The 24,166-nt window shown below is 31.9% G+C and overlaps 1 protein-coding gene across 1 annotated transcript in view; it reads right to left on the reverse strand.

The window, feature by feature from the left end:
- The window catches only part of LOC129222917 (cell adhesion molecule Dscam2-like), a 564,289-nt gene that overhangs the window by 316,431 nt on the left and 223,692 nt on the right, over nt 1–24,166 (reverse strand). The window contains 2 exon segments of the mRNA XM_054857478.1: nt 10,285–10,554; nt 15,964–16,257. Coding sequence (XP_054713453.1) covers nt 10,285–10,554; nt 15,964–16,257 — 564 coding nt within the window.

The raw sequence follows: 24,166 nt of genomic DNA on the forward strand, positions 1-24,166 counted from the left end.
ATTCACCATTGTCAAACCATTGTCATTGTGAACATTGGTTTACACGAATGATCTTCGACGTGTCTGCATTCAAAGCTGTTACCTTCCAACTAAGATTCCATAGCTTTACCAAACAGGCACTACTATCTGCAATATAGACGCGAATATTTATACTAAATGTGTGGAAGAGCATTGTGTTGCCTTGTCTGAATTGCCATTATGTACTGTCAGTTTAAGATAATGTAATTTTTTAGAGGTATTGTACTCTAAGTACTTGAACAAATTAGCACTGTTAATGTTCATATATTTCAAATTAAGATGCAATCAGTATCATTAAACCAAGCATGCATTAATTCATTAATTATAAAATAATGAAAACAATTATAGAAATAAATGTAGTTTTTAACTTTTACTTATTTTATAGTTTCTTTTGTTTGATATAACAGTGACAACACAACGATTTTTTTCAAAGCGTCACAAAATCCAAGAAATACCTGAAACATAAAGTTTTAAAATACTTACGGAAAGAGTAAAAGCTTTAAAAAAATCAATCATCCAACCAATTAATTGTTAACTGTTGGCAATCTTTCTTGCTTTGATAAAACTAGTTGCAGACATAAATTTAATTGTCGGCACATCAAACTTTCCGCCTCACAAAAGGCAAATGCAATCACTGCTTCATTTTACCAAGACTGTTTCTGAGAGCAAACATAATTTCTGCACATCCTGAAATCCCATTCGCTTTGCTGCAGCTAGCTTATTAAGATCGTTAATGAAGTTGCATTATCAGATAATTACATCTCAGAAAATACTTAGTGGTTATATTTGTTGACGTTTAATGTGAAACATTTGTCCTAGAAAACTTTAGCATCTGCTTTCAAAGATTATGACATTTTACTACAAAATGACATTGTTGGCACAACTTTAGATAAGAACATCTCTTATTTAATGTTCTGTAAGAATGTTGAGTAAATAGTGCGAAATATTTTATGCTGTGATTTCTATGAACTATTTTGAAGTTTATTGAAGTAATTTTTAACTTCGAAGGATCAAGTTATTGTTCATATTTTTGTGCATTAAATAATTTTCATAAAATATTACTTTCAATATGTCTTTGGTTACTAACAAAACTGGTCCAAATTAACCCATTAACCGCCGAAACTCGAAATCGTTATTATTATTATTTTTTTTGGATAAAAATCATAAAAGTTATCATTCTGAACCTATATAATAGTAATATGCTTAAAAACAAAACAAAAATGCACTTATTTTTACAAATATAGGATGTTGCGTTGACGCAACGTCAGCGGAAAAGGAGTATTAATGCTAAGTAGTTTTATCAGAAATTCTTCAGCAGTTTCAATGCTTTTTATACACAGGAAATTTTTATAATCTTAGTTATGGTTCTTAACCATGCCGAGCACTTTAGAAAAAACTGAAATTTATATAAAATAAGCACATAAATGCACTTTAGAAATTTTAAATTTTGAGGAAACATCGATTTTTTATAGTTACACATGAAAAGTTTCGCTGCAATCGTGATGAAGTGCAACCTTACAAACATTGCAGCGATAAATAGTTTGGCTGTGGCAATTCTTGCAGCGTAGTCTTTTATTGTCTGTCGACCTTACGATAAAATGTCTCCCAGATACAGGCATTGGTAAGCTGAATTTGCTTGGCCGTCCTGTAACTGGACTTTTCTTTTTCATGTCACTATCATAAGATGAAGGGCAACCTCTCGCCTAAAATCTAATAGTGACTTTCTATTTTCTTCTTCCGATAGTCTTGAAAGTTTCCAAGCATTGGTTAATGCAACATCAATATAATTGGAGAATATTGGCCACCACCATTTTTTCCCTCGGACTCTAATTCTGTAATTTGAAACTAAATTGTCACACAAATCAACACCCCCCATTTTCATGTTGTATTGCCCAATTATACAAGGTTGAGGAACAGAAATCTTCTTCTTCTGGTTTCTGGAATAGCGAGAAACGTTTTTGACAGGCTCAATTTTACCATAGGTTGAACCCATAGTCACAACAGCGTTGTCATTCCATCGTTTTTGCTGGGCAAACAAATTTGTTTGTTCTACAAGATGCGATAAAACATCGGAATCAAAAAAAAAGATTAAAAATATCAACACTAGCTTTACCTTCTAGAGAGTGTCTTACAGCTTAAATGGGGACCTGTTTAATTTTGGTTGATACCTATCAATTGGTTCCTGTTTTGTCCATCGCCAATCTTCTGTTTTTCGTTTTTTACTATGGGATTTGGAACAATTGAACTTTTTTTTACGTGGACTTCAACTTCGCCTGCTCGGTAAAATTTCATTATCATTATTTAAAATATTGTCATTGCCTTCTTCTTCATCACTAGCTCTGTTATTTCTGGTGGTACAACAACAATGTCTGTTTCTTCATTTTCATTATCATCATCATCTGAGTTTTGTTCGAAAATATGTTCCAATGCTTCTTCCAAAGTTAGATATCTTGTTCTGGGCATTTCGGAATGCAGTGACGCAAAAAAAAAGCTTCCACAGTCAAAACGCGCAGAATAAAAATGAAATCTAGTTCTTCCGTAAAGCAATTGAGACAGACAGTCAGTCTACCCCTTATTCGCTGACGTTGCGTCAACGCAACGCCAGTTTTTACTTCCCCCTCGTCCCCAGCAGAAGCAGTTTCTTTGAGGAATGTTCTGATAAAAAGTGATCTTGACTAAAAGTATTTCATACCTAAACCAAAACTTTTTTTTATTTTTATTTTTTCTGACAGAAAACTGGATCACAAATTTAGTCAAAAAAACCATGTGAGAGAAACAATTTTTATCATACATAAAAAAAGAAATGTAAAAAAATTTTTTTATTTAACATATTTCTACTAATATTCTTAAATTGAATTTAAGAATTAGCAATCGATAAAAAAAATTAGATTTCTAGTGTAGTTTCTATGGATATTTATTATAACCGTTGTGTCAACGCAACACCAGCGGGTAATGGGTTAAGAATAAAGTGTTGACACAAAATATTAAAACGAAACTTTTGAAAATTACATGTAATTACATGGAACACATGTAATTATACTAAAAGTTCTTACATGACAGACCCATATTTTAACAGCTTAAGTTGCTTAAGTTAAACGGTATTTACTTACGTCTTGCTGTCTATTTACCTAAGTAAATCCCACGAAATAAAAAAAAATGCTTCTATGAGTAAATTGGCAACATATGTTCTTTTTTTTTTTAGCAGCTATATTCTAATCAACTCCTAAGACTCATAAGTTCACCTTTAATTATCTTTCTTAAATGTAATGTTTGACTCTGACAACAAAAGCTTCACATTTATGAACTAATTTCTGTTTAGGTTGAAAGAGTAGACATTTTGATAAGGTAAAACGCTAATACTGCTATTGAAAAAGCAAACCATTTTTCTCTCACTTCTATTTCAAGAAAACGTACGTTCAAATCGTTTTTCTTCTCCGAACCAATTCATCAAAACTAGAACTAGAATCTACACGGAACAAAGAAGCACATAGTTTCATCAAATAGAATGCAAAACACTTTTATTTTATATGGACACATTTTACTTTTAGGTAGCTTCAAAAGGGCTGTAATAAAATTAACCGAAAATACAATCTAACATTAAAAATGTTTAAAAATAGCTTACTTTTGAAATATATCTTGCTCCCTAATAAAACTGCATGCGAGAAAAAGAAAAGCTAAAAATCAGATGCCAAAAAAAATCTTTAAATTAAAATCTCCCCCGGAAATTACTGCCAATATTCCTTAGAGGGAGCACATAGTAAGAAAGTCAAGTTTAAATTTTTACAAAAAGTAGACATCTTTTGTGTATAAACAATTTGGGCTCAAAATTTAGATCGAATATTTATTGGACATTGTAATATGTTTAGGATTTCCAGCAAGAAATTTCTATCGATTCGAGCATTTACTTAGCAGAACTTGTTTAGTTGCTTTATATCATATTAGTATATGTTTTAATATCTCTAAGTAAATATCTTCTAAACCCCTAGAAATATTTGGATACGATTACATTGAACAAAAGTATAACATATATGCATAAATTCTTGCGACATGCATCGCTTTGCTAAAAGTATTTAAACGTAAAAATTGTTTCAAAAATTAAACTAACGATTCGCTCTCTCGACTGAAAATTCATAATTGAAGGGCGACATGAATTGCAATCCTTTGATTTCTTGGAGATATTTCTGATTCACGATGTGAAAATGTCCTATATTCATGGTTTGTTAACCAGATCCAATGGTCCAAAGGTTGCCATTTCTAAGTAAGTTGCCATTTTCTAGTAAACGATTTGCTTTATGTGAAATATTTACGTTTATTAACACAAATATTGGAGTGTTTAAATAAAATTGTAGTTCTATGATACCTAATATAAGTTTTCTACCGACACATCAAGTCATCGCAAAACATTTTAGAGCAGTCGTAAAAATCATTTCTGATTAATGCTAATTAGCCTAGCATTATCTATATCATTAATTCTATTGTAGTCTCATTCATGGTAGAGTTGTAAGGAAGAACAATTTTGTACAATAGCATTCTTGTAGGCATTAGTCACGGGACAACGGATTATAGCAAAAGACAGTGATTAACTGGCAGCGAAACTCGTGCGTTTTGCGACATAAATTTCCCATATGCCGCTGCATGATCCGTCACTGAATGGACGATGGATATACTCTATGTTGAAACATCACTTTGACTTTTGTTGTCGATTTCCTATTAATCCAGTTTGGTCCATTCAACAAAATGTACAGATTTATTGTTGTCACGGCACTGCGTTCGAACGGGAACGTTTCTCCTTTTTTCGGAAAATCACCAATTTTTTTCCTAATCTAATTCCCATTATTTTTATCATAAGAATGATTCTAGCTCTAAAGGGAAAAAGCTTCTGACGAAACATTTTTAAGAGGCAGCAATTTCACTCTTAAACATTCTGGAAACTTTTATGATAAATATAACTGTAAAATGGAGTGTTTACAAGAAAAAAAAATTACAGTAAATTGTGCCGTAAAAATAAACGAATGCAGCGCTAATTGATGCATCACGGGACTTACAGTGCGAAGCACATAACATCGTATTTCCGCTCACTCGGTGTCTCTCAACTGATACGGTGGTTAGCAAAGCCGCCTGTTAATACAAATGTCCTAGGATTGAGTCTGGTCCTCGCATGTTTTGTTTTTTAAATCTCGTTTATTCTACCGTAAAGTTTTTTGTAATAAAGGATTTTATGGTAAAAGTTACTGGCAACACGGATGTCAGTAACTTTTACAGTAAAATTTCTGATTTTTTTTAACAGTGTAGAAACTTTTCGTCCACAGCGAGATAGATTTACATCTATGCATATACCAAAAAAAAAAAAAAAAAGATGATACATCTTTGCGTATGCATACTCTAGAAGAGTAAATGTATAAAAACATAAAAAGTGCCGGTTGTTAACTTATACTTTAAAGCTTGATGCAATTGCATGTTTCCTTTATTGCAGTTTATTTAATGCTACGTTTATAAAAAAAATCAAACAATTACAATACATAACAAAACTTCAAAATACTAAACTGATGACTCGCTTTAGTGGTTTTAATTAATTTAATAAATTATTAATTATAAGAAACATAGCAGAAGCTTTTAAAAATTCAAGTTAAATCTAATTAAAAAGATTTCTGAGGAACGAAAATCCATCCATCCTTCTTCTTCACAGCATTATGACACACCTAAATTACTGCAATCAATGGAGCCAGAGAGAAGTGTGATCTCTTATAATCCTTTTAATTATATTTTTCCTCATTTTCTTCCGAAATTAGCAAAATTATTCTTAATTAAAGTGCTCTTCATTTCAATTAAGTTTATTTCTTAATGCGTTATAATGTTCCAAAAATTTTCAAAGGAGATTATAATTGTAAGTTATTCTGTAATCTCTAATTTAGAGTTTTCAGAAGATAAACTCAAGAGCGCATATATTTTCTGATTAAAGTCATTTCTAACAAGACTAGGGAAAATAACAATGATATAATGCAGATAATACAAGCTAAGAATAGTCGCTAAAACTGTAACCTCAGATCCAAACAAGATTATAAAACATTCTTTTTTTTTTTTTTTTGTCGAGGGAAAAGAGGCACGCGTGAGCATCATTTTCATTTCTTCATTAAAAAAATGTATGGCTAATTTCTCAGAACAAAAGTGCCCCCATGAGTGAATAGTCTTATCGTTAGGTTATGAATTTGTTCAATCTTTATAATTATTATTACTATTTTTATTTATGCACTTTATTTTATTTTATTTCGATTATTCATTTATTTATTTTATTTTATATACTTTATTTGTTTTATTTCATTTCATTTTATTTTATTCTATTTTAGTTATTTCATGTATTTGGTTTATTAAGTTACTTGATTTTATTTATTTCTGTATTTTTCATTTATTTGACAGCATAAAAAGTATATACATTTTCTTTTTACTTTATGACGTTTTAAAAATTCAACTTGTATCCAATGTTTTTTTTTTTTTTTGACGCTAGCAAAATGTACGTTTCGAGGGTACATTTTCTTGGTGATCTATTAGAAATAACTTCCCATGTGTAAGGCCTTCATTCTAATGTATCACTAATTGCTTTAACTGATCCAGTAATGACTATGAGTTTCTTCTGATTAACTGATTTTTTAATTAAGAATCAGAGGTCAGGGTCTCGATTTTATGCTTTTTTGCATGTTCCGTTTATATAATATATGTCTTGTTTAAGGTTTCATACGCACTTTTTCATTTAGCACCAGCAAGTCACTTCATCACTGAAATTCTATGCACTACCCTTTCCACTGTGATTTTCACATGTTCAATAAATTTTAATTCATTGTCTGACACTGTATCTATACATTTTGCATCAGAAGTTTGAAAATTTTGTTTTAGCTGAAACCACAACTAATAAACTGTTTTGTTTTTGTTCATTAATATATTACTTTTCTTGAACCACGTTTAGAGCTCTCTAGTGCTTGGTGATTTCTAGAGCTTTTTCAATGTCTAAAAAATGTGGACATTGATTCTTTGAATACCTATGAAGTTTGGTCATAAATATACAGGTGGAAAAGAGAGCATATTTGAACTGATCCCCATGCTAACCTGATTTTTTGTTGAAAAGTGTGATTTTTCTTTTTTATTCAATTTTGATTACACGCGTATTTGAGCTAAGAAACGTTTCAATGGAACTTAACATATTTCCGCCTATTCTGTAATTGAAAAGTTCTGACGAAGCATTATTTCCATGTTGTGTCGTAAACTTCTTTAATGTTCACAAACGAAAGTGGCATGCAAACAAAATTGTATTATTGCAGCAACATTGTGGGATTTCTTAGAAAGTACATTCATAAGTCAAAACGCGGTGTTTTTTTACCAGGTGTTACGTAACGCGAGACACGCGTTCTTTTATAACAATTTTTATTAGAGTTTTCTAAAATAATTTTCAACATGGTTATATTCGATTTTCTTTTCTCGTACAGAACTCTAAATACTCCATGTTAGATTCACCACCCTTTAACTTATAGCATTTTATGAGCAATGTATGTATTAAACATAATGGGAATATTTGGACACTGATGATTTTGTGTAATACTGTCGCTACAACAGCGCATTGTGCTACTAGTCGTTTTTTTGTATCTAAAAGCTATTGAAAATGTAATAAAAAATTGCCATTGGTTGATGCAATGTACGTAATCAATATTTGTAAAGTTTCAAACAAATTTTTCATTTTCATGGCTCTAAATATTTTTTTTCAAACAAAGTTTAATAAAATTTGTACATAACCAATGCTCTTAATAAAACGCATTTGTGAATAAAACAATTGCTACCCCAAACAAAGGAAACCATGATAATATTCTTAACAATTTCCGCCGAAACGAGAGATGCCAACAACATTTTACATCTAACGGAAAACAATAGCAGTTGATAAAAAGAAGTAATTAACGATAATTCTCAACGCATCCTTAATCCCAAGTCTTTTTGTAGAAAAACGTTGTGAGAAAAAAGAAAACAATTTTAATTAAAGTCTAGCGTTTCCCTCTTTAGTGAAGCTCACGCAGTGAATTGAAATGAACCTGATGTACTCGACGGATTAGAAACTGCTACTACTTGCATCATAACAAGGGAAAAAGAGATTAGCATTAGTTCCAGCTGTAATTGAGTTATTTTTGGACGGTTTTTAGGAAGGGTATTGCCACAGCGATAATGATTTTGGGTAACGTGGAAGGTTTCAAATTCACTCGTAATTAATATGGATTGTCTTTTCCATGTTATGTTACGCATATCAAAATCATGCGTTGAGATTATTTTTATGGGAGTGGGTAGATTATTCATGCTTGAATTGGTAAGTGGAAAACATTATTTTTAATTGTTTGTAGAGTCCGTTTTGGTACATGCTAATTTTTTGTGAAAGTTAGAACACAAGAGGTTCAAGTCCTTTCTTAAATCTATCGGCGAGTTAACCTTCTCAGGAACGTCATTTGGATATGTAACTAAAAAAACGCATTACAAAGGTTAATTAATGGCAAAAAACTTGGCTTAGACAATGGTGACAGTTGGGTTAACTAAGCTGAGGTTAACATACCCAGGAAATCCGAAATCGAAATTTTTGTATGGAAAGAAAATTCTAGACTTCAAAGGCATGTACGATTGTAAGACGTCTTAATGGGTTGTCATGAACGATTGGGAATCACGGGCTGCTGCAATTTTTGCAGTTACAACCTGTTTCTATGTAGTATCCTGTATTAATATGATTAGGACAACAAAATAACAGTTGGCAGCTTAAGCACATAGAAGTTAACTGGAATAAAAAATTATTAAATAAAAACAAAAAACCCGACTGCGTAAAAACCAAAAAAACCAAAAAGGAAAATGTATAAGCCCAGTAGTTTAGAATGTTATTAAGTACTACTGAATAACTACACCTTTGAAATAGTTTTATAACCGTACTCAGATAAGACAAATCATAATTTCAATAGCAGAATAGAAGGATCAACAGTCGGGGCCCATTCCTTTCTGATTGGGGGTTGTATGAAACGTGTAGTTTCATACAACAACAAGCCAGATCAAGTTTTTAATGTGATTTCTAGATTAAAAAGAGCTGGCCTATATATAGTTGTGGTTGGTCCCGTAGAGGTACAACTATGGGCCACGGGGAAAACTTCCCCCTCCTCTTCTTTCCAATTTAAATTTTTTTTTTAAACATTTCATTCAAAAGACGAGATGTATATCTACCATTGCGGAAGACCTCTAACTTCTAAATGAAAGATGTACTCGGAATATTGATTGAAAATATCGAAAAGTTGTCTACAGTTGGACCATTTTACGGTACGTGACTGAACGGACCTGGGGAAAAGGGTAACTAATGGCCAGATGTTAGTCAAGTGACTATTCAGAAATTCACAGCTGCTTTCTCGCTGAGTGGCGTACTCAGTACTCCGTCTAGGTTCTTAAAGATTAACTTAAAGGCAGTATTCCGTAGGATTAAAAATAATGATATTAAATAAAGCATTTTTAATTTTTATCTTACGCAACATTGTCAGACTTTTTGTTTTTTAATTTTACTGATAAACTGAAAAAAGCACTGTTACAAAAGATAAATATTCCAATTTTAAGTGAGTTAGGTGTTTAGTTAATATCTTACCTCAAAATATAAGAAGCTTTGTTTTCTTCCATAGACTTTAATGATTCACTGAAAAGCAGTATCCCACAAGATAAAATATCCTAAATTGAATAGACTATTTGACTTTTAATTGTATCTTACCTGACAATATAATAATCTTTGTTGCTTTTATACTTAAAAACAGTATCGCAAATAGTAAAACACTTGGAATTTCAATTAATGTTTGGCTTTTAACTGATATCCTACCGGGAAGTGTAACAATTAATATTTTACACGACAGTTTAAGAAGCTTTGCAGTTTTTACACTGCTATAATGAAAAACATGATTCCAAACCATATTAGATTATATGAGTTCAAGAAAAGCGTTTAACTTTCAACTGATATCTTTCCTGATTAGAGTAACAATTATGTTTTACATGTCCATTAAGATGCTTTGCTGTTTTACAATTTAATGCTTAACTATAAACCAGTACTACAAAAGATAAATTATTCAGGAATTAAATAAATGTTATGCCTTTAATTGCTATATTATCTGTCAATATAAGAAAATTTGTTGCTTTTACACTTTACTGCGTAGCTGAAATGAAGTATTCCAAAAGATTAATTATTTTCTGAAGTTAAATGACTGTTTAGCTTCAATGATATCTTACCGGACAAGGTAACTTGGGCAGCACTTTGGAGGGACTGTAAGCTTCCGTAGACGAAGCACTGATACATTCCTTGATCTTCCCTCAGAACAGACGATATATATAGAACTTCATTAGTGATGAGACGTACTCGGGTGCTGGTTACTAGGTGTTGAGCGTCCTTAAACCATGTGATTGAGTGCACTGGGAATCCTTCAATGCTGCAGTTTAGTGTAGCTGATTTCCCCGTCTCTGTTGTCAGGTGAGAGGGATGGAGAGAGACTGTCAAGTTTCCTGGAAAACAAGACGTTTCAAATACGTCATGTTAGATACAGTCTATTTTCTACATCAGTTACCATAAAAAATAGTATCACATTAAACAGATTGCATAGTTGTAAATATAAATGCATAAAAACAAGGCAAACAAATCGACATTTGACTTTTGGAAAATGTCTGCTCATACATATGCTCACCTTTTTTTTAAAAAAATCTAAATGAGCCCCGAACTATCTGGAATGAGTCAAAATTCGAGTTTCTTTGCATGCTGGTCAATCTCAAGGCATGTCGTTAAACTCACCAGCAAATAGTGAGAGTACAGTAAACTGATTTCGTGGAAAGTTTAGTATATGTATTGTTTATTATTTTTATTCATGGAAAACCGAATATCACAAACTTATTATTTATTTACATTTTTTTTAAATATTTGTATCAATATTTCCTTTCTAAATTAACTGAAATAGACCATACCAATATGAACATAATTGATGCTCGGATTGCGGATAAATGTGAAAACTAAAATAGAGCTGATATTTTGAATTTGCAAATTATAAAATTTTCATTTTTTGAAACTGAAATTAATTTTAAATAAAAATTAAACACACACCATATTGCATTCTCCTACTTTTCACCCATAACAAAGCAGTTTTGGCAGTCTCAACACTTGGACTCTTATGATTTTTTTTAAGAGTCAGTCATAATATTAGTTTCACATCATGAAACTTTCTCTTTTCGTAAAACATGTTAAATGGTTCGAGAAGTGCCTCGTAACTTGAATTCCCATCTTATATCTCTTGATGTTTGCTTTTCTGGAGCAAGCTCGTCTTCTTATCAGGTGTTTCACACGTACAGAAACATTTTCATTCCTGAAATACACCGCCAGGTCAATCAGTTCCAGTCGAAGACTGCACTTTCGTGCTTATTAGCACTCATCAGCCCGGCATAGAAGTGACTGAGCTGGAGGTAGAAAACCTCTAAAGGAAGCCAAGAGTGCCAAACAAACTTACTGAATTTTCACTCCTGTTCGTATTTGTGGTCCTTATTTTCCGGAATTTTTGAGAAAGCTCTAAATGACTGATCTCTATCTATTCAGATTTGTTGCTCCTTGACGTACAGTAAGTTGTAAAGTTTTTCAAATGACCACTTTCCGTTTCTCAAATTCTTTAATTTTAGTATCTATTGGTAGGTCTAAAAATAGTATGTGATGCTCCGAATCGCTTTCTAAGCATTTGTATCGTTATGAAGTGCAATGCGCAGCGCACAAAACAAGTAAATTTTCCTTTTTAGAACACATCAATCTAATTGTCCTTTTAATTTTGTTCATATAATAGGAATGTCTTACTTCAAACTTCTATCTATAAATACGAAATTCCTATGCATTTCCAATGAAAGTAATGAAACAAGTTTATTTTACCAGCAGTTTCCAGCCATAACATTTGCATAACTTTCCGACGAAATGCAGCCAAGATTTGGGAAGTTTTCCTTTTTGCTTTATAATTTTGGCCACCACTGTAGGTACGGGGGACCCTGCAGTGTGGTCTTACATATGTGATTATGTTACTTCACCAGGAATAGAAATATGACCTAACAGGGGAAATTCCTGGGAAGGGGGTAGGGGAGAATCATACTCCATCTTTCTCGACGCGACCCTGTTGTAAACGTAAACATAAAACATTTATGTGCCTTTTCACGCAGTAAAATGTTTAAATTAGAACTCTCGTCTTCATTGCAAAATAGCGGTTTACTTAAATGACAGTTAGCGAGTAACGACATGATTTATGGCGAAATGAAGCATATACGGATGCATTCTGCAAAATTTAATATTTAACTACGCAACAAAGGCAGCAACTTTGCGGTACAAATTACAATACAATGCTTGATGAAAGAGCAACAATGAATAATGAAATCCGTTTGTTCAAACTAATCAGAAGCATATGGGGACTATTCGATGCAGGAATGGGCATTTTACTTTTCCTTCTTTGAACTTTTATTATAAGTACCCTCCAGTGGCGTACCCAGAAATTAATTTTGAGGGATGCATATTGCTATTGCAACAAATGAAGTGAGTTTTTCAGTTTCAAATTACCACTTGGAAAAAGCTAAACTATGCGTTACTATTAGTCACATTAATTTTATTTATAATTACTTAAGAAATAATAAACTTTAATTAAGTTTAGCAAACTACAAAAATAAATATCATTTAAGAAAATTGAAAAAGGTACCACAAGAACTAATATTGCTATGGGCGAGAATCAGTGAAATCCGATTGAAAACATTTACCTACATGCACTTGTATATATCTGCTTTTTTTGACTCTAGTTGCAAATAAATCCATATAATTTCATTTTTTTTAGAGATTTACGCTACTGAAGTTTTCAGGTGTTTTTATATTTTTTAACTGATTAAAATAAAAAACCTTTGACCAATCAATCTTTTTGGTTTTTAAAAGGAAAGAAACATTGAGTGACCTATGCATGGGAAGTCATTTTATGGAAACGAATACTGACCTTTAATGAGTTTATAAGGAAAAAACCGATGCAATGAGATATCCTGAATTATAGTGTTTGTTTTAAGACGCATTTAGTAGGTATGAATGGTTGAGATTTTTCAGCAGTAAATTATAATTTCATTCTTTAGTATTGTAAATCGTGTCACCCCTTACAAATCTGCTTACAGCATTAAAAAAATTAAAAGTTCGATTTCTGAAAAGATTTGCCCATAAGTGGAAATACAGTTTGTTTCTAATATCTTAAAACGATACAGAAACGACTCACTGAAATTCAAAACCTTTCGGGAAATTAAGCACTTAAGCAATGTACATTAAAGCAACAAAATAAATAGAAATCGAAGCCTCGTTTTTGTCAATAGTTTTTTAAAAAGTTACACTGCGATTTACCACGTCAAATAATGTTTTGCTTTACTTTTAACAACGGCATAATCGAAATTTTACATCATTGTTTGATAGAAGTTTTCAGTTTAATTATTTCAATAGTTTTCAAGTCATTTTCAATAGCTTTGATTGCATATTCACGCAAATTTAGACCAGAGCTCTACTGACGAAAATAAGTTCTTTAAAACGTCATTTCTTTGGACTATGATAGTTCGAAATTACAACCTTTGCATTATTTGCATTACACTTTAACCAACTGAACCATTTGAACTCCATTTCGGGAAGCTGAACATTAAAGCGATACGGAATAATAAACAAAATAAATCTTTTTTTTTTTCAATAAATCCCACAAAATGTGAGTTTTCTTTTTAATTTTTGCCAAAAGCGGTAAACATTTTTTTTAAAATGGTTCTTTATTTAAAAAAGGATAAAGTACGTATTAAGTAAGGCATGGACAGTATAACAATTTGACTGTAATAACAATAATAATAATTAAAATGAATAAATAATGCATTATCACCATAAAAGGCTCATTTATCTTTTTTTATGAATCATAATCTAATGCTACTGTTCGTAATAAGTTTCTAAGTCAATAAATGTTTTAACAGGAAGAAATAATAAATGTATCTATTTAATTGCAAGTCAAATTTAGTATCGTTTCATTGCGCAATGAATTTCTTCACATCTTGTTTCCAATTTAAACAAAAAAGAAATAAAACTTAAAATAATAACCATTGAGTTTTAATGACGACACAAACTAAACATCTTTTCAAATATGCCATTGCGTCTTGAACAATACATCGCCACTGGAATGGTGAATAAACATTCTTATTTGTTTTACAGATATCTTTTATGTAAATGGTAAAAACAAATTTCCGAGGTATAAATCAGAATCCATTCACATAATAAATATTTGTGTAACTAATTAAATGCATTAATACTACTACGTGAATTTAAATAGCAAATGCATTTATGTGACATAAAAGTCATGTATTTAATCAGTGAACCTTTTGTATATTTGTTTGCCTCTTCGAAGGATTCAAAGTGCTTAAATCATCAACATTTAATTCAACTTTTAGATAAATGCAAAGCTATTGCACTAAGGTAATTGTTCTTCAATTATCGTAAATAAAGCACTAAATTATATTAAATGTTAGTTTAATGATCAATTAATTGTATATTTTTCAACGTGGAAGAATGCGAAATATGAAACAGTTGATTTTTAAACTGGATTTTATTCTAAGCTATTGTGGTTATGTCTAAGTCAAACATTGGCTATTTGATTTTGCTAATGAACAATTTGAACTGGTATGAGATCATTTCTGAAGTAACCGAGTTTATTTTTAACTATTTAAGGCAGTGACCTCCATTTTTTAGAGTTGATTGCTGAACCATATGTTTTAGCAAGTACAAAAAAAAAAAAAAAAAAAAATGAATTTTGAAGTTTTAAACTCAAAATTACGTTTTTCACAATCACGGATGGCTATAGGGCTCTACTCGCTGAGCTTTTTTTTTCCACAAATGAACTGGAATGGAAATCGAGTCAAGATTAGGTAAGACGAGACATATCCATATTAAGTGACATAATCATTCGGTACTAAATAATTATTATGCAAATGTACACCCATATACTCATCATAAAGATTAAATGTACTTCGTATACCTTAACTGTATTTTTATTTCTTATAGATCTCAAATGCAAGGGATTAGTAATCTGTAAAATTTATATTAATATGAAGTGTTCATCTACGTTGATGTTTTCTTAAAATAATTAATTTTACACCCCCGCCCCTTTTAACTGTAAAATCTGCTTAAGTTATGAATTAAATGAACGCAAATTATTGTTTTCTTTACAATCTAAAGAATAAAAGCAACATAAACCCCGGTCAAGTGAATTTAAAGGGGGGGGGGGGGGTCACACCCATTTTAACGTAGTATTTTCCAAGTCGATATTTTGTACAAGAAATCGCGGGATCAAATGGTTTGCAGGGATCATATTTCATTTGTGTCTGGAACGTATTAGGATGAGCTGTTTTTTCCTTGCTTCGCAAAGAATGAATAGTGTAAATTATTAATAAAAGAATCGCACTATGTATGGCATGTTTTACTTTTATTTAGTATCGCATCATATCCAAAAAAAAAAAAAAAAAAAAACAAGAAATGAATAAAAATGTCGAAGAAGCATTTAGTCCGGATTCCAACTTTTTAGTAAATATGTCTTTACAAAAAGCGGTTTTTCAAAATAAGTTCATAATATGAATTTAATAACGATTCCAGTGATGTAAGATTCGCTACTTTATTACTTTGAAAAACTGAATAGAATCCTACGTAAGAAAAAAGGGGAAGGGTCTTGAAAAACTTGGATACCCTTACAGGGGGTAGCGGGGAAAATTGCCAAAATCATCCTTACGTAAATAATAAATGGCTTCTAAGCAATCCGTGATTTCTCAAAAAATACTGATCTTTAACGAGGCCATCGTTCCTTCACAAGGCTTAACTAATTTACTCATATTCAGTGATGTGATCAATTAACTTACCGTATACCGTAAGCTCTGTTTCAACATTTACTTCACCGACGCTGTTATTAACAGTGCACACATATTTTCCGGAATCCTGTGCCCGTGCTCTGTCGATAAACAGACTCCCGTTTACTTGAAGCATGCGATCCCCAATGTGCAAAGGAAGCAGTCGGTTGTTCTCCCTCCGGAACCATGTGTACCGAGGAACTGGGTATCCTTGAGCAGTGCAAGGCAGTTCTGCAGTCTCTCCTTCCTTGATAAGCACACTCGGACGTCCACTGGTGATTCTAGGCGGAATGCTTCCAGTTGGATCTACAAAGAAGTATATATTATAAAAAATAAATAAACAAAAAAAAAGGGAATTACGCAGGAAATGTTAAACATTTTTTTATACTTTGAAGTATTTCAGACTGAAACAATGTTCAAGTATCAGTTGTTTCGAAATTGTGAAAAAAAATAGGGATAATGCTTCAAATCACAATTTTTAACCCTAGAGAAGTCGCGTTTTTTTTGTTACGCTAGTGCTCGCGCTTCGGTCTTTTCCCCACCGTAGCGATCCGTGAGACGAAAGCAAAAGAAAGGAAGTGCCGTGGAGAAAATGACACCTGACTAGGATGGCGCGCTATTGGTCTAAATGACAAATATACATTTCCAAAAGCTATGTAACCTTGAAATACCGAAGAAAATTCTCAGAACTAAGTGTGTGGGCTGGGGAGAGTCTGACCTTCAGCTACACAGATGGGCCTCATTATTAGAATAAGGGGTGGTGGGATAGAGCGAAATATCTGACAACGGGCGGGGAATCGACCGAATCGCTACTTCTCTAGTGTTAAGAAAAGTAAATTTTAAAATGCTGTTTTATACATATTTTTTTTCGGGAATCAAACAAAGCACGAAACTGCAGTCCTCGGCTGGAAATGACTGAGCTGGCGGTGTATTTCACGTATAAATTTATTTATTTATACAAATGCCAGGCATTAATACTTAAGTTTTTTTTTCTTTTTTTTTGGCCTTCTGAGTTGCCATATTTTCAAACAATACAAATAAGGTTTTTAAGGGCAGTGCACGTGCGCAAATGTAAACTGTTAATTCAAAGTCCATAATGATATAGGCAGCAAGCCGGTGAGTCCTTTAGTCCAATTTTAACCATACAGAAATTAGTTTCATCCTATTAAAAAGAGACGACAGATGCAGCATTTCAATAAAACTTTTGAGGGACTCAGATCTCAGTTTAAAAATTAAATCTAAGCTCATTAAATTGTAATTTAAGATATTTTTAGTGGGTAGAATCTATATTTTTTAGAGGATGTTTCAAAAAACTGCATATTTCATTTTCCATGTTGTAAATATATCTTTGGAAAAAATAAAGGTTCACATTACTTTTTTTTTCGATATTTGAACTGTATTCCCCATTGGAAATATCAAAACGTTGGATCGAAACTGAAAAACATGGGGGAGGGGGGGGGTTGCATGTCGACGAAATGTAAGGGGCACCGAAAAGAAATTAATAACAATGGAAACAATAAATGAAAAAATAAATAATGAACATTAAACAAAAACGTGCACAAAAATTACTCAAAAGGGAGCAGAACAGAAAGTTATTTGTAAATTATTCAGATAGCAAACCAAACAGAAAGAACTCGTTTTTAAAGAACAAAACTATACAGATCAAGGATTTTTAATTTGTCAAAACTTGTGCTCCTTCTTGTAATTTAACGTTTTTCCAACAACGCAGCATCTTCTTTAACATCGGAAGCACGTACGTAAAACATTCTTCAAAGTAAATTTATGAAGTGAAAGTCTCCTTTTGTTTTACTTAAGATCTTTACTTTCGATTTTGGTATGCAGTACCATCCTTCTCAAGTTCGCCAAGTTGCACTTTTGAATTTATAAAAACCTTTGTCAAGTACTCGCAACTCTCAAAGTATTTCATATATTTTTTATGTTAAAATTATTGTTCTTTCTTTCGAATATATTTTCCTAATATATCAATAAAATTTTTATTTGTCCTCCATTATGAAGATGTAGACTTCTGCGAAATATATTTATACTTTGATAGTGGCTTAAAAAGAGTAAGTAAAAGCTAATGGTTTACCCCCGGTTGGTATATAACTTCCTATTAATTAAACATATTTTCTCATCATCTTCATTTTAAATCACTCACGTAGCTTTCTAATAGCCACTTTAGAGAAATTACCCTTCATTAATTGAATCACGTAGCCGCTTCCGCTATTTGAATAAATCAATATTGATTTTTTGGCAACTGGTACGTCCGATACTCTGGTTCCTCACAATTAAATTAACACGAAGTTAAAACACATTCCTACTTAACAACTAACATTTTCTTCATTACACAACCTTAAGTGGAGTATTTATCTTCTTTATTAATAACAAAGTTGAAAGTCTCTCTGTCCGGATCTCTCTCTGTCTGTCAGGATCTCTGTGACGTGCATAGCGCCTAGACCGTTCGGCCGATTTTCATGAAATGTGGCAAAAAGTTAGTTTGTAGCATGAGGATATGCACCTCGAAGGGATTTTTCGAAATATTTTAATTTTAAGAACAAAATTATCACGAAATGAACGAGTAAATTACGAGATTATCATAACGTGGAACCGTAACATAGGAACAAGCCAATTGGCGAGATACGAAATTATCCTAACGTGGAACCGTAACATGGGTACAAGCCTATTGGCGAGAAAATTCACCACACATTATTTGTAAATATACAGGCGAACCAAAAGATCTTTTAGTTTTTCTATTACGAGCAAAGCCGTGCGTGTTCCAAGAGTTGCTAATAATAAAGTCGAAACTCTGGATGTCAGGATCTCTGTGATGCGCATAGCTCCTAGACTGTTTGGCCGATTTTCACGAAATTAGGTTCAAAATTAGTTTCTAGCATGGGGTGTGCACCTCGAAGCGATTTTTCGAAAATTCGCTATTGTTCTTTTTCTATTCCAATTTTAAGAATATTTTCCTGAGTAAAAGTACTATAAGATGGACGAGTAAATAACTAAGTTATCAAAACGTAGAACCGCACCATGGGCAAGCCAATTGGCGAAAACTTCAACATACATGATTTGTTTGAAAATATACAGACGATCCAAAAGATCTTTTAATTTTCTACTATGGGCAAAGCCTTTCGGGTACCACTAGTTATAAATAAAGTAATAGTATACCAAATGACATAGGAGGAATAAGTGATTGTACAGGCTAAAAGAACTAGTTGCTATTGTTTAGGTATAAGCGTCTCTGATATATTGTAAGGAACACGTTTTTCTAGCACACAAATACAATAGATACTCTTATTATTATTTTTTTTTCATTTCTGTTAATAATTCACTGATAATAAAAATGATACAATATTCTGCTTTTTATTTCAATAAATAAATAAATGAAGGCCTTAGAAGTTTCTCTAGTCTTCAGTCTTCATTTCTGTTACTTTCTGGATTAATTCAGAAGTTCAGTTTTCGCTTTTGCGACTTCTCAACCGTTTGAAGCGTTAGAACCTTTTAACTACACAATACACGTGCTTTGGTTGACCAGTGGTATAGTTCAAATTACTGAAGAACCGGTATGTTATTACTATTATTATTATTTGTGTGTGTGTGTGTGTGTGTTTGTTAAGAAAAAATAGAGAAACGTCAAGACAGTTTCTTTGTCAGAGTATCTGTAAATCTGCACGATCTAGTTTTGATACAATTGTCTGAACTAAATCCACTATTTGAAACATCTTCATCGACTAAGTAACAATTTTTACTTCACACCAAAGTTTTAAAAAATGATTTTAAAAAAATCGGAATTTTTTGATGCGCTTTATGCTTACAATTTTTTTCCAGCAAGCTCTTCAGGGGAAAAAAAAAGTCATCTATGTTTCTTAATTTAATTACTATATGTTTTGTTTCGGGGTAGCTGCATGAGAAAATGCTTTGTAGTAAACATTTGCATACACTAGATTTTTGATTTATTAACTTAAGACTATTTTTGAACAATTTATACATTTTTCTATCAGCATTTGCGAGCGAATTTCCAGCATTTTTTCCTGAATACAGGAAGAAAATCGTGAAAAAATTGGATGAAGTTATCACCTTATTAGAATACATTATTAGTTTTTGCATTCCATAAAATGATTAAAAAATATGATTTAAAAAGTTCTTGTAAGCTTAGCATTAAAGCACGTAACATAATTTGGAAGAAATAATGTAATTTACTAATTTGAAAACTTAACGTTATCATAAAAAATTGATCCAAATAGATGTATTAATTGTTTTTTTAAGACGTTGCAATTGTTTTTCTTTTTTTTTTAAACTGCAAACTAGCTAAAAAAATTAAAGAACTTGTTTCTAATTGAAACAACCCTTTGATTTTTAACGTAATTTTTAAAGTCCATACAAAGTATTTTATGAAATACGTTTTTGATTTTTTTATACTTGATTTTTCCCTTCTTTTGTGCTTATAAGTTCTGAAATATTGCTCAATCAATGGATTCAGACTTGTTCAAATTTTAATAACCCTCATCATAAAATCTTTTATATACTCAGAATTTAATTATCACGAAACGTACAAATTAATGGAGAAAGAAACGTGAACCAGTTATTACAATATCTTTTCATTTCACTGAAGAATACTTTGGCCTTTTTTGATTCTTTTTAATCATTACAAACGACATGGAAATATTTTCCTGTTAAATCTTCTTGCACTTTAAATTACAGAACTCATCTTAGTACGCGTAGAAGTTGGCTCGTTTTGTTCTGCATGAACTTACATTTACTATCAGACTGTACTAAAATTTTTTAAGCACCTTTGCTTTCTTTCTATTCAAATAATGACATTCTCCTACATAACCTAACATACTAATAAAAAACGCCACATAATCCAACTTAAGAACAACCCGGGCGGAAACAAACGCAGCGGAAGGCAATAGGAGGTCCTTCCGCATTCCTAATAACACCCACTGTCACAACAATTTTACAGCTTTCAGTTCGCTTTATGTAAATAAGCTGAGCACAAGGTTTCTACCATTTGTTCCCTCGTCCTCCTTCCTAGACATCCATTTGATCTCCTCTTAACGCCCGGATGAGCCATACTTGCAAGTCTGTGAATCAGTGCAGCGGAATATCCGGACAAGCTAGCTCCTCTTGGCGAAGTTTAGATGCTATCTCTGCTAAATCCCTTAGAGCGGGAGAAATGCACTTACGACCTGTGTGCAAATTTCGAGTGCATATGTAGATTAGATTGTGGAAGATGGAGGCGGATTTAAGTCCGGAGTGGCATTAAACTGTCAAGGTTCGGTCTCGTCATGTGGGATGAGACGCTCGTTCGACGAAACAGTTCCGACAATTGCATCAATATTGTATAATATTTAGATAAATATGACAATGATCGGATAACCATTTAATACCTCCGTCAAGAAAGTGTTATTCTAGCTTTAATCGAAAAAAAATACTCCTGAGCCTTTTTACACTACATTTTTAAGACACCTAGCATAATAATATTCATAAAATAAGCGAATTATTGAAAAAAAAAATCGAGATAATGCAATGAAGAAAAGGTATAAATAACTAGATAAAAAAAATTTGAAAAGTAATCATTTTCTACGTTACTTCTTTAAAATAGCAAAGAGAGGAAAGATGACAAAATTAATGCATACAGGTACATGATTTTATTTCCTTAAGTATTCCATCACACATACATTAATTTAGCATTTATCAAATATTTTATCTTCATCTATTTATTTTATCTGGAAAATGGGTGAAAACATAGTTCACATGAAAGTAGAAGTAATGTTGATATTCATTATATTGGTAAACATAAAAGGTAATTTTTCTTCAAAGGACTGATATGGGGAAACAACAAAAAATATGATGTTCTTATATGTTTAAGGATGAATATGTATTCATAGATACTTGTATGCAAATGCAACTGAATAGTTTCTGATATGCAAATAATTTACCACAAAGTACAGCATAGAAAACTAGGATACTGTGTTTCGGGGAGCAACTTTAAAACATTGATCACATATAAAACAGTAATGGAACAGAAATGAAAAAAAAAAAAAAAAAAAAAACTCCTGAAATTATATAAGTTGTAATTTCAATAAATTTCCTCCGAAACCCAATTCTAGAGTCTTATTATGCTTACTGTAACGTGTTGCACGTAAATTTATACAATAATTTAATAGAAACATTATTAACAAATATATACTTTAAAACAAATATGTTAAAAACTACTTTTTTATGATATGGATAGTAAAATTGATCGGAATTATGAGTAGAACATTGTGACATTTGACCGTTTTTTTTTTTTTTTTTTTTTTGCAGTTAGTAAATGTGAGTTGTTGAATGGTTAAAGAGTAATAAAATGTTCCATAGTTTTTAGCATCTAATGCTGAAAATTCATCACAACATTCTTCGATAAATCAGAATTTCCGGTAACCACGTATTAAAGTAACCGCTAGCAAATGCGTTGATTAATAGAATATGATATTAAAGACGTTATAGAAATATTTTACCAACTTTTCGGTTCACTCGACGTTTCGCCGACAGTTGAACCCCCCCCCCCACCTTAAATATACAAAAAGGTATGATACATTAAATTTTATAACAACCGTTTCAATTTACCATATTTTTTGAAAATCTCGAGTATTTTTTTTTTATTTTATTTATTAAATTATGTATTATGTTTAGTGCATTTCTTCCAAAAACAATCCGACTTTTATCTACCATCAAAAATCTATAAATTCTACCTTAAGACGGAAATCATTTGCTGAGTATCCAGAGGAAAAAAGTTTTTATTTCGCTAAATTTTATTTTTGTGAAAGATGCAGCTGCAATTTTGAGTACTACTGTTACAACGTTTGAAATATTGTTTCTTTGATGCCATTAAAAGTAGATTTTTCTTAAAAGTATCATTAAAATCGATCTCGCGAACAAGAAGTCTTATATCAAATACTTTTCTCATTGCGTGTAGCCCGTTTTGTCTCAATAACGCAGTTTTTATATATTTGTTCTGTAATTCCTAATTCATTAAAGAGAGACCTAATGAAAAGACCGAGTCACGTGAAAGTATCATTAGAAATTGATTTTTAGAGAACCATTAAGCCACCCTAATGATAAATATAAGAAAAGCGTTGCATTAGCATAATGAAAAAACTCTTTAATTACACATTATTCGGCGAGCTAGAGTCTGAAAATTAAAAAGCGGAAGGGAAAACCTAATAGTGGCATGTAATCTCTACGACAATGTTACTGAATGGCGTGCGCAATGTAAAATTATTCATATTTACTCGTACGTTTCAGTTCGCTGTGTATTGATTCAAGGTTATTTTGACACGTTTCACAAAATTTGTTTGAAACAATCGTGAACTTTCTGTTATGATCCTTTGTAGAAATTAAATTGAATGTGAACCCATCATAATGTATGTTGAGTCGAACCCGTATATTGCAAAGTCGAAGGGGTCAAATGAAAATTACGCTGTAGCAGTAATTTCATTACAAAAAGTTAAATAACGCAGTCAAGCACCTTTATTGCCAAAAAAAAAAAAAAAAAAGGAATGGAACAAATACATTTTACGTTATAGCCAAAATTTTATTTCAAAAAGTTAAATAATACGCAGTCGGGTCCGTTTATAGAGAAGCCCAAAAGGGCCTATCAAAAATTACGTAATAGCCGTAAATGCAATGAAAAATTTAAATATTTGACGGTGGATGCGCCCACTGTTCGTTGACGCTCACCAGCCCCCTAAGATCACTTCGAAATATTCTTAGATTCACTAACATTTAAGTCGTCTAGTGGAGAGATTCATATTTAAAAAAAAACGCGCTACGAGTTTCGTTGAACAAAATGAAAAGCCTCCCCCTCCTTCCCATAAGGAATGGAATTTATGGAAATAGTTCATAACTACAACACAATGTGGCTCCAACTTGACGACAAAAGAACTTGATAGAAATATGCGTACTAGAGGTATAAAAAATGATTGCTTTAAAGACCACCCTACTCCCGGGTTATGAACAAACTTGTACCAACTTGCACAGATATAGGTAATAAGAGGCTCCTGAACATTGCAAAACGCCAGTTTTGAACGCTTGAAAAGTAACTTTCAAATTCGTGGACTCTATAGTAATATATTTTTTGCTCTTAAGTTCTGAGTTCGAAATGAGTGGAGCCGAGGACTTTTTGCTAAAATAGAAACCCTAATATCTGCCGTTCTAATTAATTGAGAAA

Source organism: Uloborus diversus, chromosome 5 (genome assembly GCF_026930045.1).
Source record: "Uloborus diversus isolate 005 chromosome 5, Udiv.v.3.1, whole genome shotgun sequence".
Classification (NCBI taxonomy): domain Eukaryota; kingdom Metazoa; phylum Arthropoda; class Arachnida; order Araneae; family Uloboridae; genus Uloborus; species Uloborus diversus.